General features: G+C 43.1%; 1 protein-coding gene across 1 annotated transcript in view; it reads left to right on the plus strand.

The window, feature by feature from the left end:
* The window catches only part of ZFPM2 (zinc finger protein, FOG family member 2), a 578,803-nt gene extending 560,384 nt beyond the window's left edge, over positions 1 to 18,419 (plus strand). The window contains exons 7-8 of the mRNA XM_069220606.1: positions 2,047 to 2,271; positions 14,947 to 18,419. Of these exons, the coding sequence (XP_069076707.1) occupies positions 2,047 to 2,271; positions 14,947 to 17,414 (2,693 nt within the window). The 3' untranslated portion in view covers positions 17,415 to 18,419. The remainder of the gene's footprint in view (positions 1 to 2,046; positions 2,272 to 14,946) is intronic.
* Positions 18,420 to 18,656: the final 237 nt, after the last annotated feature.

Genomic DNA, 18,656 nt, shown 5'->3' on the forward strand with positions numbered 1-18,656 from the left:
CTGTGGACACATCTATTAGAGCATTAAATACACTTTTATGTAAGCATTAAACTATGGAAAATAACCACAACATTTAGTTAGAATTTTGCTCAGTTAGGAACAGAAATGAACTGTGGCGACCATTTTCAAAAGTCACCCGTTTTACACGTTAATTCATTATACATTTAGTATACTAAAATCATTAATAAACATGTTAGAAAATTCACACTCTCACAGAATCAGGAAAGCATGACAGAGAACAGGAAGGATGGTGGGATCATGGCAACACAGTGGATATTTTAAAGGCAACAAAGTTGACAACGGAAGGGTGGGTGGAGACAAAAGGTAACGCATCAGGCAACAAGAAGGAGCAAGGGGGAAAGGCAACATGACAGGCAACAGAAGGGAGGGTGATGTAAAAGCCAATGAAGCAGAAAACATGAGGGATGGTAGTGGGCAAGACAACATGGTGTACAAAGAGAGGTGGAAGGAAGTGTGGTGCCAAGCCAACATGGGCAGGAGGGAACACAGAGAGTGAAGGAGCACAGGAGTGAGCGGGCAGAAAAGGACGTACTCTGGTAGAGTGCATAAGGACAAAGAAAAAAGTAGAGCCTAAAATATGAGCAAAGGGAGGACTCTAGTAATGCATACATGCTCCAGTGGAGGAGCAAGCACATGAAGAGGAGAGAAGACGATGGCAGTTAACCCATAAGAAGAAAGGAAATGAGAGTTACAATGAAGCCAACCAATAGTAAGGAATGAGCCCACTGATAGAAAACAAAAGGTCTTGAAGAGAGAGTGCAGGCACTGACTAGATGAGAACTAGAATGAAATTAAGAGTTAAGGATGTCAAGGCAAGAATATGACTTTAACCACGTCTCACTCTTACTTTCAACAGCATTTTCTTATAATTGTTTTAACTAAAGAGTAATGTATTAAGGGACTCGTCATTTTTCAAACAAATATGTTCAAACAATAGTAATCAAGTACAAGTTATTAATTTATTCGCTCACATGCAAAAAATGTTTCTTATCACCTTGCTGGTCAATATGATTCTTACAATTTACTAATTGCAGGCAAACTTCTTCAACACTTTTGTTTAAATTTCAGAGACTTCCAGCACATTAACTGGTGTTATTGGGGCATTTGTGTCCCTTTAATATATAAACCCCTAGGACCTCATTAAGGATGTAGGTTGTGCCATCTGCCAACAATTGGGGGGAGGGGGTACTATCAGCTGAGATGTAGTGCCCATTGCAGGAGGTGCTTCCCACCGTTCTGAGCACTTCACCAATCAGAAATCGCTTTCACTACCATCTCAGAACACAAACTTGGCTTTATGATGTTGACACTCGATGACAAACACATGACATAATATTCGAAATACAGCCTTTGAAATGGAATAAACTGGGCTCTGTGGCTCCTGGATGAATGAACTGAGATTGGAATGCCTTAGTATGATGTGAAAATATTTCCCTGGGTTTCCTTCCTCCTAGTGAAGTCCTGCATCTGGAGGGCAATCCTGCTAAGATCTGTCCTTAAGACAGCAAAGAACATATCAGTTTGGAGCCTTCTTAGAGTTACAAGTGCATTCTACTCAACAATTACCATGGCCTTCCAGGTGGTTGGCTGCAGTGGCAGCAGAAGAGCCAAAAGACATTGATAATCTTACAGCATGGCCACACAACACTACCACAAGTCCTGAATTATTCTTTTTTGGTGCAAATGCATTTAATCAGCAATTCAGATGTTTTAATGAACCTGTTAAAACATATAAAAAAATTATGTATTGGTAAATTCTAGTTTTGCTTGACATTACAAATAACAGTTACTCACACCCCAATGATACTGTGCAGATTTGTGGCAAGCATTTGTATGACATTTTAAGAGTTTAGGATTTAAGAATTTCATTGTTCATGTGACCTCGATCTCTTTAATACTGACTTTACTTGTAATGCTTTAAATTACCTTGGTTTTAGGGCAGTTTCATGATGTGAAATCCCAGAATATTAACAGGCACGATGAACAGATTTAATCTAACATGTGATATGTCATTTTTTCCCACAGAGGACATATTTCCATGTAAATCTTGTGGTATTTGGTATCGAAGTGAAAGGAACCTGCAAGCTCACCTCATGTATTACTGCAGTGGGAGGCAAAGAGATAATGGCCAGTTGACAGAGGACAACGAAGAACCTGCTCTACACATTTCCAGTTCATGTCCCTTTCCACAGTGCACTAAAAGCTTTTCAAATGCAAGAGCACTAGAATTGCATCTAAGTACTCATAGTGGTAAGTACATTATGTCTTTGCACCGATTTCATAATTACAGAGCAAACATCTTTTACATTTTAATTACGTCAGCAAAATTTGCATTATTTCTTAATTTCCATTTACATATAACTTGCACTATTCTTCAAAAGTTTGCATTTCAGTGCACAAAGATCATAGTAGTGACATGCATAGCTTAGTTCCCAATAAAAAAATGACACAATGGGCCTCATTATGAGGCTGGCGGTCTTAAGACCGCTAGCCTCGCGATGGCGGTCGGACCGGCGAAGACAGGGCCTATTATGACCGTGGTGGAGCCGCCACGTTCCAACCGCCGACACTGTCAGGCTGCCACCAGCCTGCAGCCTGGCGATCCCAGCGGTTGTAATCTGTGCTGCCCTGGGGATTACGAGTCCCCATCCGCCAGCCTTTCTATGGCGGTTAACACTGCCATGGAAAGGCTGGCAGAATAGGGGTGTCAGGGGCCCCTGGGGGCCAGTGCACTGCCCATGCACTTGGCATGGGCATTGCAGGGCCCCCCCATGGACAGCCCCATCGCGCAGTTCACTGCCCGAATTACGGGCAATGAAATGCGCGACACCCGACACACCACAACATTTCCACCGGCTCGATTACGAGCCGGCGTCAATGTTGTGGTGAGCCTTCTGCTGGGCCAGCGGGCAGAAACGCTGTTTTCGCCCGCTAGCCCAACGGAAAACTCTTAATATGGCAGGCTAAAGACCTCCAGCACTAGCGGATTGGCGGTCCTTGAAAAGGACTGCCGAAGTCGTAATGAGGCCCAACATGTCTGTAGAGTAGAAAGCTTGTTAGTGCACAAGCTTTATTACAGACACCCTGGAGTAATCCAAGTAAGTAGCCCTGGACTTTAATACAAGCTGATTATGGTACTGAGCATCATAAATAATCCCTTATTTCCAGATGATGCATTCCACTCTTGGATATTTTGATTTCTGTAGATATAACAACCTCTGAAATAAGACCACTTACAGAATCTTTTCTTCCCGTCAGCGTTCACTTCTTCCCTGAACCAGTTCCTGCGGTTGTTCATTCCGTTTACCTGCCCTCAATGAGCTACGATCCTCAAACATTCTGCCATGGGCCTTACTATAATGACTTTGAGTATCACCAACAACTACTTTCCCTTTTTTAGTATGGTACTTGCCCCTTATTGAGTTCAGATTGCCCTATAACTCTCCTAGGGACAATAGGAAAACAAAACATAATAATAGTTGAGGTAAAGTACCCCCTATTGGATATTTTATGGATGTCTCAAGTCACTGAGTAGTTCAATGACATGAAGAGGCATGCGGTCACAGGCTTCATAAAGTAATGGAACCCTATAGTCATATCAATGTAAAGTTAGAGTGTGTTTTATTATTAAATATGTGGGTACTTGAGCACACAAATGGTCCTAATGCACTCCCTGGTAATTTTTCTTTTATGTAGCATACTAGAAATGCTTTATAAACATTATCAACAACAGGAGTAAGAAATACACAATGTAAAAGCATTCAATTTGAAAACCTCTTGAGGATGGATGGAAGGCTGCCTAGGTGCTATCGGGGTTTGAACTTGAGATCCACTGATTATTGCATGTTTATGAACCAGCGTTCAATTCACCGAAACATTCTGCAATACGTGACTGGCATATGTTTCTAGCATACTTTTTGTGGTGCAAGTGGTTGACACCTTCTACTCCTTAATTAGATGCCTCTTTTTGAACTGCACTGCAGAAGTTCCATCTCCCAACATTTTGTGACCTCCTTTTTTCACCTTCCTCTCGTGGCATGTATTTTTTAAATTTGAGAAATCAGGACTGGTTAGATGTAATCAGCAGCATTGCTTGGAATACACTTGGGGCCATATGTACGAAAGCTTTTTCCCATAGACACAGAATGGGTAAAATCCTTTGGTACATCTGGCCCTAGATTCTATATTCTGCATTCTGCTCTTCTGAGAAAATTCTGCGCTTTTTCTGAAAGGCTCATTCTCTGTGTCCTTTAATTAACAGATTTTTTAGCATGCTGATGCTGGAGCAAAGAAACAGTTATCCAGCTTCCTCATGCTTTCTGAATGAAGACGATGTTCACAACGACACAGATCCCAGGAGGAACAGTGCAGACGCATGACGGAGCTGGAGTGAAGGGGAGCGCTGCTTGCAGAGGGAAGCAGTGGATTCTGCTTCCGGGTTACGGCAGTCCTTTCTGGTCCGGGCCACCGTGGCACAGTAGCAGCAGCAGTATCTGCACGAGTGAGCTGCACCGCGCCACAAGAAAGTGGGGTGCACGAGGGCTGTGGGAGCCGCGAGTGCCCTGGCTGGGTGCCGCAGGCACCAGGAGCGCTTCGAGAGCTGCGAGACGTGGACTGGAGCCAGCACTGGAAGCCGTGGCACGGAACCACTGGCACAGCAAGAGTTGCTAGAAGCAGCGAGCACTGCGAGCAGGGAGCCAAGCAGCCGAACCGGACTGGGGGGACTGCGGTAAGAGGCAGAAGTGTCGATTGGGAGTTCCTTTGCTCCCCGGCATCCCCCGCCCTTCCCTCTTCCCTCTCCAGCGCCCCTCGCACAGTGCCTACTGGCTGTGGAACGCCACCCTACCCAGCTCTCCTTCGACGCCCAAGCCACTGGCCACTGAAGGGCCCGCGCACTCCACAGACTGTCTGCACTGTTTGAGAAGATCGCCAAGATCGCGCAAAGTCTGCACAGTCCACCGGTAGTCTGTTCCTTTGAAGGACATAAAGACGCCGACTCATAGGCTGGGAGGCTCAGGCATCCAATCAGCAGTCAATCTAACTATTCTACCAGCAGGCAGCTCCTAATCTAACCTGGGCCTGTAACTATCTGAACAAAGAAACTTGATCCTGGTGTAGGTGGCCCCTGCCCAAAAGGCCTAAGCCATATAAATATTCCAGCAGCAGCAAGCCTTAGATTTTCTGCGCAACCTGCCCCTGGTTAAGACGTGTGCAGCATCTCTGGCTGTCAGCTCCGAGAGCAGCACATCTGGATAAGAGTTAACAGACTATTGGGATTCCGCGTGGCCCTAAGGGTTCCCCATAGCTCCAGAGGGGTGGTCCGATGCAGGAGAGATCATACAGGAGTGTCAAACAGAGCTCGGTCAGCGGAAGCGGGCACAGGCCTCCGTGGTGCGGGTTGCTGCCTTTCTCCTCCCCCTCTTAATACCTCCGGCTTGTCTCACCCTGCTCTTTATCATCTGCTCCAACGTGAAAATAAAGCACTGCTGACTTAACTTCTGAAATTGCTCCGATTGGTCTTCAAGGCGTTATATCCTTTTCTTTGCCGGTTTTCCTCCTACTCCCCTAGCTTTCAATCCGAATTACCCGTGTACCGGAACATTCTACCGGCATCTAAAAGAAAGCAGGAGTCAATTTTTGTTGCTCTCTAATTCTGGCATAAGCAAAGGTACAATGACTGCCAAAAAACTGAGATCTAGCTGTCTACTCCCAGGGAGGTCTTGTTCCAAAACCAAATCCAATCCTCTCCGAAACAAGGGTATAGCCATCCCGGGGCTGAAATGTAGAAACCAAATCTTCTCCCTCTGGGATAAACCTCCCCCTGTACCCTTGGAGTCTTTACCCACTGGCAACAGGATCACTCTTTTGCTGGGGGACCAACAGCAATCTAGCTGCAAGAGGTTAGCATGCCTTAACATCTCTGAAGAAGTATTTCAGGATTTCCCCAGTACCCTAGTATCCCCCTCCCACAACGAGACTCTTGCTCCAAGTATAGTTGTCGCACCTTCTCATAATACCATCCTTCCTTCAGTTTGTAACTCTGACGGCTTGGCCCCTAAAAGGGAGGGCTCGTATATCAGAGCCATGGAAAAAATCCCCTCCCAAAGTACTGACCTGGGTCACTGGTCGAATGACTTCACGCTTCCTGATCTGGACTTAGATCTATGCAAAAGATATGGTCCTCAACAGGAGGTGAACACCCTTCAGTCCTCCCCCCTGCCTCTGTCCATGGGCCTGAAACTCTTTAGTAGCACCCCCTCCAACGACCCCTCATTATGCTCACATCTTTCAGTAACCCCTGACTTGAACATAAACACCAATCTTCCAAGTAATCCCCCGGATGAAAACACAGGTCTCTTCTTCTCCTTAGTCTAGAGAGACTACTTTCATCTATTTTAAATCTCTTGGAAAAATTCATCGGGGGATCCAACTGTATTTTTGACACTGTTACAATCATACTAAAAGAACTAATCGCCAGCAAAAGAGATAACCGCAAATCTTCTATATCGCAATGAGAAGAAGCTTTGGCACCATCTAGTGCCATAGAAAACAAGGCGATTCAGCCTGTTATTGACTTCTGCTCCCAGGCAGGCAAGCCTCTTGTTAAGGCACCCCCGCTAACCCAGTTCCTATCAAAAGTCCGATCGACGCCATCAGATTTATTTTTAATGATTTTTCCCCAGAAAAGAACGTGAACACTGAACCCCAAAGCACAGTACAAAAGGTCTTTCCGATTTTTAGAGCATGTCTGAAGGCAAATTCAGTGACTGAAGAAACTTGTCTACAAATGCCCACGCGGAAAAAGAAAAACCTCAAAAGGGCCAAAAAACGAAATCAAAGGCTCTCCAAAAAAGGTCAGAGAAAGATGTACTTCCCAGAGAGTCTCCTTACATCAGAAGAACTCCGTCCTCCGGAGGATGTTGTTCCACAACACCATGACGCATTCTTTGGTTCTCAAGTACAGGTTGCTCCTCTTTGTACCGTCTGTGGGCCCAGTATAGTCAGCCCACTTTGAGACAAAATCTGCCTCCATTACAAACAAGTACACTACCATTGAATCCTTCTGCACAACCGTTTGGAGCTCCAACGTGGTCCAAGCATCGGCCGGTCATATCGCCACCTCTCCGAAGGATGGAGAATCGAAATAATGTGGACACTTTGGCCTTACACTTTAAGCTCCTGCTTGACACAGAACCAATTTTAAATAGATCTCTACTTCTAAAGTGTTTCACAGAGGTAGAGCTCAATAGCTAGTAACAACTTACACTTAGTATCTCTGGAGGACTTTGGTTTTGGCACCATAAATAGAGTGTTATTTTACTCTGAATTGTTAGTTCATAAAATTCAAAATAATTCAGATAGTTTGCAATGCAAAGGTATTGATGTTGCCCCCACTCCAAGGGTTCCGGGGAGCACTCCAACTGGTAAGATCCCACAATATATCCCTATTGATGCCAGGAACCATATCTCTATGCCCCCACTCCATGCGTCCACACCCCCACACTTATGTCATTCAGACAACCACTTTCTCAAACAACAGAGTTTGCAAATCTCTCTAGGGAAACATGACAGGGAAGTGTCACTTAGGAACCCTTTGAAGAGCGCATCACAAAAATTAAGGGCCTGATTACAACTTTGGAGGAGGTGTTAATCCGTCCCAAATGTGATGGATATACCACCAGCCGTATTACTAGTTCCATAGGATATAATGGACTCGTAATACGGCTGGTGGTATATCCGTCACTTTACCGTCACTTTTGGGAAAGATTAACACCTCCTCCAAAGTTGTAATCAGGCCCTAAGTGTTAATTGGAACTGGTTACCGGCTGCCTTAAGTAGTTCCTCCTCAATATCCTGACCAATAGTTCCGTCACTTTACCAATGAGCTCATCATTATATCCTGGAACGTTGCCGGTATAAGAAATAAGGGGGAAAAACCCGAGCATTTGAACTCTCTTAATGCAGATGTAATCTGTTTACAAGAGACTTGGGCCCTCATTACAACCTTGGTTGGGCCGCTAGGCGGCCGCCAATGCAGTCGCACTCCTGCCGCGGTCATTTTGAGATCCCCGCTGGGCCGGCGGGCGGAAACCTGGATTCCGCCTGCCGGCCCAGCGGGGATCACGGCCGCAACACAGGAGCAGGCTCCAAATGGAGCCGGCGGTGTTGCGGCTGTGCGACGGGTGCAGTTGCACCCGTTGCGCTTTTCACTGTCTGCATAGCAGACAGTGAAAAGCTGCACGGGCCGTGTCAGGGGGCCCCTGCACTGCCCAAGCCTGTGGCATGGGCAGTGCAGGGGCCCTGCGGCTCACCGTTTTGCCAGCCTTTTCCTGGCGGGCGGTAGGGGGACTCGTAATCCCCTGGGTAGCGCTGCAAGCAGCGCTGCCCTGGCGGATTAAAACCGCCGGGACTGAAGTGGTGGTAAACCTCCGGTCCCGGCGGTGCGAAGTGCCGCGGTCATAATACCAAGGGAAGCACCGCCAGCCTGTTGGCGGTGCTTCCGTCGAAACAGCCCTGGCGGTCTTTGACCGCCAGGGTTGTAATGGCCCCCTTGGTCCACTAAGGAGCTCTCATATGATAAATACTACCCGCTTTGCTGTAACCCCACCCCCTTGAAGAGAGGCCATGCCAAGGGAGGGGTAGCCGGTTTGCTGACTAATAGGCGTATCTGGCACTATGAGTGTTATAGAGAGCCTAGCAATTTATTTTTGGTTATTACTTTATATAGTGCTGGAGAAGGGTCTGATGGAGCTCCTCTACCATTGGTAAACTCCTATGTCCCCCCTGGTGTGTCCCACGACATCCTCTTAGACAAGGTATTCCTTTTTATTAATGAACTTTGTGACAGGGAGCCAGCTACTGGAATTTTCATGGTTGGGGACTTAAACTGTACAGTTTCTAATTCCCCCTTTTACATTTTTGGGATGAGAAAAAAGAGGAAACATTTGGTATTCCCACTAGCGTCTTTCCACAGAAAATAAGATCAGATAAATGTGGGAAGCTTCTCCTATTATAGCGAATGGTAGATTCCCCTCCGATTCACCAGCCCACCAGACGCACAAATCCGCGGGGGCACTGCCATTCTGGATTATATGATAACCAACTATCAGACATTCTCCATGGAACATGACATAAAAGTAATAGAGACAACACTCAGCGATCATAACATCCTGGTTGCACCTATTAACCTGACAGTTCACCCGGCTGATTCCTGGTGCCTGGATGGGTATTAAAACTGGTAGAACGCATTGGTCTCATGACAGGGTCAAGGGGCTCAATGGTATTCTAGAGACTGTCTCAGGAAATCTTGAAAACTAGGGAGGAATATTTTAGAGAAATTTTCTGAGTTCATGCAGCAGCTAACTGTGATCGCCCGCCATAAGTTCCAGGGCAAGCATACAGTAAAACCCCTACTTCTACTAAATAGAGAAATGAATGCCCTTACACACAAACAATACAGGGAATGCACTTTGGAAAAGTATATTCAATTGAGTTTCTTTAAAAGAAGAAGGAGGCGTATAAAAGCACATCTAAAACAAGAAGCTATTGATAGATTTTGGACCGATATAAGAGAAGCAGCTTTTAACTGCTATTTAAGATGCTTCTGGTCATTGGTAGCAGATGGGTCCAGCTCGAGAACTAGTTCTCTCCCAATTGCCATTAATGAATCAAGTTGGAGCACTATCATTTCTGTTCTCTATGCATTAAACGGGAATACTGTGGAGTTTCCTCCAATTGGTGACGATCCCTCATACTCTTACCCTACTATGAAAGAAATTGAGGTAATTATTAGAGGCTTGCGTAGCTCTGCGGCAATGGGTCCTGATCAAATCCCCATTTCAGTTATAAAACACGATATTCTCACCGGGAGCAAAATATTATTTCAGGTCTATTAGTGTTGCTATGAAACTAGAAAAATTCCACCATCCTGGAAGGGTAGTATTATTGTTCCCCTTTTCAAGAATGGGAACCGTAATTGTCCCGGGAATTAGATTGCTCTGTTGGATGTGGTGGGTAAAATATTTGCCAAATACTTGCTCTCCCAGATTAATGACTGGGCAGAAAGAAACAAAATCATTTCTCTGGAGCAATCAGGCTTTTGAGTTAAACATGGTACGATTGATAACATCTCGCCCTTCAGGTAATAAATGAGAAATACGTAACTCTGATCAGAGAGGTGATCTACGCAGCCTTTATTGACTTTTCCACTGCATTTGATAAGGTAGATCGGACTATGTTATGGGCAAAGCTTTCTCGACTAGGCACTCTCTTCCACAAACTCGGCCCTCTCTGCAGCAACCTTAAGACTTGAGATGGGCCTGCAAAGTGCTTTTATTCAAGGTCTCGCTGGGGTTGTACGTTGGGTTGTTAGTATGATGAACTGTGGAGATGATTCTCTGAGATCATTATTAAAAAAATAAGTCTTGGCCGGCAGCAGGTCAAAATACACCATTGGCAGGAATTTTATACACGCCATAGATTTCCTACAGTTAGATCCTGCCTCCATTCCCACACTTCCACAGTCACAGTTAAAAGCCAACCTTAGGCATTTAACCCGCACGCAAGCCTCCGTCGGGACAAAAAGGCCTGGGCACCCAGGCAGGGTTTTCAATTTGTAACCAACACTATTCTTCTGAGGAAAATGCAGCCCTACCTCAGCTGGAACCTGCCTCACAGGATCAGGCGATTCTGGCTCCTACTTCGTCAGGGGCTGCTTCTCCTCAGCTCATTACGGGCCAGATGGTATGGATCCTCAGCTACTTGTAATCTCTTTCATAATGGTGATCAAGACCTCAACCATGTAGTTTTCATATGTCCAGCCTTGCTGTTTCCCCGCAGTAAGTGGATACGTCCTATTTGTCTCAAACTTTCTTTACGCACAGCTTCTGAACTAATGTTGACCTTTTCTGACCCCCTCAATGAGATGTTTTGCTACAGAGTCTTTAATTTCTTTGAAACCTTTTTATCCTTGTATTAAATTCAATTATCAAATTTTGTTTAAAGTTTGTTTAGGAATAATGTTTGCTTTACGTGAGTAGATGCTTCTGGGGGGGTGGGCGTTTTTTGTATATATAATATTGGTTTATTTATTCATTTTATGTATGTATTTTTTTTATGTGGACCTCTATAGATTTCCATATCACAATAAACTTAAACTTGAAACTTGAAAGCGCCTGTTTGGGAGGAAGGGTGCATGAAGACATTACTATTCACCTGCATTTAGTTATTACGAACAACAAGGTGCACTACTTTCTAATTACAGGCACATTCTGATATTGGAATGCACTTGTAATAATAACAATAAAACAAACAGCTTTATCTGGAAAATAGTGTTATGATATATTATAACAAGCACTGGCAAAGGCAATCAGTCTTGTTCTACCAATACAGTCAGATCACCACTAGGGGTTTGGAATTTTGTTTAAAATTGGGTAGGCATTTGTAAGCTAATAATGGTGGCTGAGCATCTGTGATGTGTATTTTATTTAGTTGTAAGTTGGCCATCAAACTGTGCATAGATGCACCATTCTCACCAGGTTGAAAATGCAGAACATAATATTTAGCCATTTTGAAATGTTATTTTTGTATACTTCCAAGATGGCTGCTAGGACGGGCCTGATACTTTGTATCATGGGATCTGGTGACCATCTAGCAAGTATATTTTCTATGTTTTAAAGAGTGCTGTCACATTGCTTGTAGATGCAACATTGCACCTACCTTGAAAGTATAGAAAATAACACTTGGGAATTTTATAACTTTATTGTTATATTTATACTTTCAAGATAGCCACAGCAATTGACTTTGCCAATCCCACCTCAAGTTTAAAAGCATCCAGTATTGGCAAAGTCAGTACTGATGAGCGGCGATGGCAGGAGAGGTGCGATCAGGGTGAGGGTTACAAAAGCAGGGAGAGGAGGAAAGGCAGGGGAGAGAAAGAGAAAGAGAGAGAGAGAGAGGGGGGCTCTGAGATGCATAGCGTAGATAAAAAAATAACATCACTAGAGTTTGGGGAGAGTGAGACAGTAATGAGAGAAAAAGCGGAAGCGTATGCTCCATCTATAAAAAAAGCGAACAGGACAGAGGGACAGAGTGAAAGGAGCAGGGCATACACTAACATGAAGTGCAAAACCACAAATGAGAGTTAAACTAAAAGAAAATAAATGTTCCCTGAAGTCAGCATTGGAAGGATACATTCAAACAATCAAAACCAAGAGTGCGACCTAAATGCTGCAGAGGGAGGACAAGCAGAACAACAGGGAACACACCCATCGAATCAAGAAAAGCAATAGACAAATGAACTATCCAGTTACGACAACTATGAAGCCCCCTCTAAAAAGTATGGAAACATTGATTACAACGCTGTCTGTAGCGAGTCCCCAAAAGTAATATTAGGTAAGAGTACTTAACCTAGAGAAGTGTGAAGTTGGGTAGCTTGAAGGATGGCATGAAGGTGAATCACCAGTTTCTGTACTGTGGGTTTAAAAGTGATTGCAGATGGGTTCCTCTTTTCTGCTTCACTATTGCAGCAAGTACCACAAAGGCTGCCTTTTTCCCCAAAGAAATATAGAGGGAGGACAATTGGAGGTCATCAGCACTGTGAGCTCTGCTCTTTGGTACTCGGGACAACTACATTTTACAGAACAACACCTGCAAAACTATAACATATGGTATAACATTTCAGTTATTAACTTGACTAAACACTTATTTGTTTTAAAATAAGAATTCTTTATACTGAAGTAGAATCTGAATGGCTATTCATAATGGTTGAAACAACATTGGGTGTTCAATAGATTTAAGATTCTAGAAATAATGAGTTAGGGCTGCCATTTAAGTTTAATGGTCATCGGCATGCAAATCAGTGTTTAAAAAAGAAACACACTGCAAGACTGTTGTATCATAACTGAATACAAACCACCAAACGTCCATGGGTTTGATTTTTTGGTGTGTTGTTTTAATACAAAATGTGTATGTGAAATCTCGAAAACACCAAGGTGGTTTATATAGACTTAGGGAACACAATGAATCTGTAAAAAAAATCTAAATAGTGCATCAACCTGTTTGCTTTATATAGGATCTCTTTCTGCAATTATGATGTCTCTAAGAACTATAGCTAGCAGGTGTTACTATTACCCAATTAATGAATGTAAAATTAAGAACCTAGGCTTATGTCTAGGAAGTAGAAGGATTAAAAAAAATAAAATATGTATTTATTTGTTATAAATAGTGCTGACATTGTACATGTAGGCACTTCACAATGCTAGCCTTTAGTTGCAGGAAATCCTATTTTCCATGCTTCTCCCAAGGTGTTATATGGTTGGTCGAACAGACAGCCTTCTATTCCGGAACACCTTCTCTGCTCCATCTGGGCAGACTAACGTAGACTACACCCTCCACCACAGGGGGAGGTGGGAGCTGAGCAAGCCACAAGGACCAGGGCGTTGAACCTGCTAACAGCGTAATGCTGTTAGTCGCTCCTCTGGAAGGAAGAAAAATGACACAAGCCAGGTAACCACAAAGAACATATATTATGAGAATACAGCAACATTAGTACAGAGGCACTCAATCACTCTGGAAACTCATAAGTGCAAAACCCTGAGCTCCACTAAAGATTCACTGAAGCACTGACATGTTGTCTTTCATGCTTGACAAGTTCAGAACGGGCCTCTGCCACCACAGAAGGTCGGAGAAAAAATGCAGGGCAAACTCTTTTGTGTGCTAGAAGACATCATGGACAGCTAAAATAGGTTTGCTGGAGTTGTTGTGCAAAAATGTAGGTCTCCCAGCAGGGATGTTGACTCTATTATAACTGAACTTCTCTTCGAACTGTGGTCTTGTCTTTAACAGTGCAGCTCTTGTGGTCTGGAGTGCAGCCAATGATGGTCTCACCTGGATAAGACAGTGAAATGATAAAGTGATACATGCACCAGACTGACAAGTGAGAGTAAGCCAAATATTAATGAGTACAACTCTATTCCTAATAATGAAAAACAGTAGGCTTTCTTATTCGAATCAATGTTATCTGTAACACCTTCAGCTTATAAGTGGCTGGAAGCACCTGGGAATGCCAATGAATACTGGTTTCATCATGGTGATCTCAGATAAATTAATGGAATGAAGGTAGCAGCTGTGTAGTTTGGACCAAACTTAAGATCATATTTTAACCAGAAAACTCCTATCTTACCCCTCTGTTTCCAGCAATAGAGTGGTTTGCCACCTAGCCACTATTAAAGTTCACCTGTCAAACTCAGCTAGCCACTTATATCAAATTATAGCAGTATCTGATGAGCAATCAGTGTTTATTTGTAGGAATGGTCTATCCAATCCTTTATTTGATTAATTTTCTTTATTTTCAAATTAAATATATATGTATGTTGATTGCTTACTCTTAAGTAGGTTGTCAACATGTTTCATCATGCATTTTATACATAGATCTCATGCCTTCATCAGATGTGTCAATCACTCCTTTCATAAATCACCCAAAGGTAAATACATTTTCAGGTGATATATACAGGTTGTGTATAAAATAGTAAATATGTTTGATTCATAATGTGCTGATGACAGACAAAAGAATTGCATATCCCTTCCTTAAGGTTTTCTTTGATGCATCCTGCTCCCATTTAGGGTGCTTCATACATATCTATGCTTCAGTGTAACAAATCTTTTCTCTTTTGTTTATTTTACAAATAATAACAGTACATTAAAGCAAACTGAAGTGTCAAATCTTGCTGAATGTTTCTTTCTATGAACTGATTTTCTCTGTAATGTTATCTGAGTAAACCACCAGAATGGAGAGCATATTTCATTCCTGAAAGACATGAAAAGTGCTTACCATGTTTAGTAAATTCACACTTGTCATATGTTATCTAACGGTTTATTTATCTTGTAACATGCACTGATAATGTTTTTCTGTTTATTATTGTTTAGGAGTGAAATTAGAAGAATTCCTGTCTCCTGGTGCCAGTCTGAAGTGCACAGTCTGTAACTACACAGCAGACTCAGTGGTCAACTTTCACCAGCACCTGTTCTCACATCTTACTCAAGCAGCTTTCAGATGCAGTCAGTGCCATTTTGGCTTCCAGACTCAAAGGGAGCTCTTGCAGCACCAAGAACTCCATGTCCCTGGCAGCAAACTACAGAGAGAAAGTGATATTGAACACTCTCCAAGTGGTAATGAGGAGACTTTGCAGCAGACAACAGACATGCTGAACAGAAGTGAAGCCCACCAGAGCCAAAAGAATGCTCAGAGCAAGGATGCCGCATCTGACACAGAGCTAGAAAAATGTGAGAAGAAACCACAGCCTTTTCTGCAGTCTGCCACAAACAAACAAGGTTTTTCATTCACAAAAATAAAATCTGAGCCATCGAGCCCTAGGATGGCTTCATCTCCCGTCCAGCCCAACATGGGGCCATCTTTCACTATGGGCCCTTTCCTTTCTCAATTTGCTTTTCCTCAGGACATCACAGTAGTCCCACAAGCATCAGAAATCTTAGCAAAGATGTCAGAACTGGTACATCGGCGACTAAGACATGGAAGCAGCAACTACCCTCCTGTCATTTACAGTCCACTCATGCCAAAAGGAGCTACTTGTTTTGAGTGTAATATTACTTTCAACAATCTAGATAACTATTTGGTGCATAAAAAACATTACTGCAGCAGCCGATGGCAACAGATAAAGTCACCAGATTTCTCTAATGTGTCGGAAAAAATGTCTGAAGCTGTAAGCCCCAGTAATGCCCAAAATGCGATCAGCATTCTTACTGCGCCTGCTCACTCATCTGATTCTGAGTCTCAGCTCCTGCCTGCACCCTGCATTAACTCGGGCACAGTCCTGGATATGCTTGGCTCAAGTAATAAGAATAATGAAAAGGATTTTGCTGCACAGGTCAAGAAGCTGACAGCTGTCAACAGCGAAGAGAAAATGAATGGGAAACCATCTGACGTGAAGAGCCCGAGTGTGCCTATCCAAGAAGGTGACAACTGTGACCCCAATAAGACGACATGTGAAGCCTGCAATATAACTTTCAGTCGGCATGAAACTTTTATGGTCCACAAACAATATTACTGTGCCACGCGCCATGATCCACCACTAAAGAGATCCACATCCAACAAAGTGCCTGCCATGCAGAGAACTATGCGCACTCGCAAGAGGAGAAAAATGTACGAGATGTGCCTCCCCGAGGTAGATCAGAGACCACAATTGAATCAACACAGGTTTCTTCAAGTCACTAACCTTGGCAATCCATGCACATCATCTCAGGATTCGTCAGACAGTCTTGGAGACTGCTATCACGCTAGGTGCGATATCTTCACAGGAATGGCCCCGAAACACCAGGAACCTCCCCTCACCATCAATAAATGTCCTCCAGCTTCAAAGTGTGATGCCTCCCATGTCACCCCTTCCTGCTTGGAAATAGACGCGCCCATAGACCTCAGTAAAAAGTGCTTGGCTCAGTCAGAGAGGACCTCCGCTTCCCCCAAAAGGCTTCTAGACTACCATGAGTGCACTGTGTGCAAGATCAGTTTTAACAAGGTGGAAAACTACCTGGCCCACAAACAGAATTTTTGCCCAGTCACTGCACATCAACGTGGGGATTCAGCAAATCTTGACAGCAAGTTATTCCCTAATCCAGAAAGTGAACGGAGCAGCCCTGAGTCGAATTATGAAAGAAACATCATAAAATGTGAGAAAAATGGAATCTTAAAACAGCCGTCGCCTAATAGCAACATATTTTCATCACATTTAGCAACTCTGCAAGGACTAAAAGTATTTAATGACGCAGCTCAGCTTATAGCTGCGAAAGAAGAAAACAAAGCTCTGTTGCATCCCCAATGCTTTTATCCAGGTGCAATAAAGAAAGCGAAAGGGGTAGACCAGCTATCGCCATACTATGGAATCAAGCCAAGTGATTACTTGTCTGGCTCTCTTGTCATCCCCAGTGTGGATTTAGATCAAAGCACACGCTTAGGGGCGGAATCTCCCAAAGTCCACCCCCCTTCAAACGGGTGTGTTATCCCGAAGAAAGAGTCTCTGCCTCTGCTACCAAAAAACCGGGGCATGGTCATAGTGAATGGTGGACTGAAGCAAGAGGAGAGAGCCACATCCAATGCCCACCAAGAAAACATTTCCCAGAGTCCTCAGCAGGAAGATGGTGGTAAGTCTCCATCTTGGACCTCAGACAATCCGATAACGACCAATGAAAATGTCTCCCCCGCTATGCCTTCAGCCGAGGAACAACTGTCCAGTACCGCGAAAAGTGTAAACGGTTCCACGCAGGCGCCAACGAGCGGCAAATATTGTCGCCTTTGTGACATCCAGTTCAACAACCTTTCAAACTTTATAACTCACAAGAAGTTTTACTGTTCCTCACATGCAGCAGAACATGTTAAATGAACAATGTAATCCCCGTGAATACCATTGTGTGGGGTGTGGTTTTGTGCCGCGTGAAGTCGTGAGGAAAGCTGCTTGAATTACATCTGGACACAATCAGGAGATCATTTGTTTTACTGACTTTAAGACTTGAAGTGTGAATTCATGATACAGTTCATTAGTAAAAGTGTATCATTGGTGCCATGAAAAACACATTAACTTATTTTACCAGCAGTATTCATAGCTGTGGTTATGTTATTTTTTTATTTAAAAAACTTTATATTAAAGTCATTTGTAATGTTATTGTATAGTTATCGTGTAGCACATATGGTTTGCACTGTACAGTAGGATTTAAAAAACCCAGTTACAGACAAAACAAAAAGCGTTTTAGAAATAGCTTCAAAAGCACTTGTGTATCTTGATTTTTCTTAAAAGCTGTTGCAAATATACTGTATGTAGATGCTAAAATATAACTTGCAAATAATATTTCAAATGTGTAAAATATGCCTTAAAATTGCATTTTTATAAATAAAAACCCAGGCTAAATTTGCACTTTATATTTTAGCAGATACTTTGATCTTTAGGCTTTGCATTTGTATGTCGCAGTTGGATCCCAGTCCATTTCCTCAATCTTAAAACATGTATGTCATAGCAAGATGAAAAATCTTCCCTTGTATAGTACTCGTATTTTCTTTTGCTAATGCCTCTTGTGTCACTTTTTAAATATTTGCTGTTAAATGCAATACTTTATAAAGAACAAAAAACTACTGGAAGCAGTATTGTCAGGAATGAGGCCAGGGCAATCACTTTTATCCTTCGAAGAGTAGAGCCTAAATCTAAACCCTAAACTCAATGCTGCAAATATGAATCAAATTCAAATGTATAATATATTTACAGAAATATGTGTAGCAATACTGCCACTGGTTATCACAGAAATAATGTTCTACTTCTGATAGGAAAGACATTCTCAACAGATGTTGTTACTATGCATGTATATGGATGGAATAAAATTCCTGATCGTTGGAGAAACTTGAAAGTACTTTTTTCAAGCTAGTTATTTAAGCAAACCAAAATATATACATTAAGCATTCTAGGATTATGGTAATGACGTTTGTCTCTGCCAACATACAACACATACAAAAGGCATTAAGAGGTCCAGAAAAAAAAAGACCTGTATTGGCAAGGCCTGAGACAGTTCACAAACGTTGGCGCAAGCAGCCTATGCACACCCATCCTGAAAAACAGACGTAGAGATGCCAAAAGGTA

This window comes from Pleurodeles waltl, chromosome 2_2 (genome assembly GCF_031143425.1).
Source record: "Pleurodeles waltl isolate 20211129_DDA chromosome 2_2, aPleWal1.hap1.20221129, whole genome shotgun sequence".
In the NCBI taxonomy this organism is placed as follows: Eukaryota; Metazoa; Chordata; class Amphibia; order Caudata; family Salamandridae; genus Pleurodeles; species Pleurodeles waltl.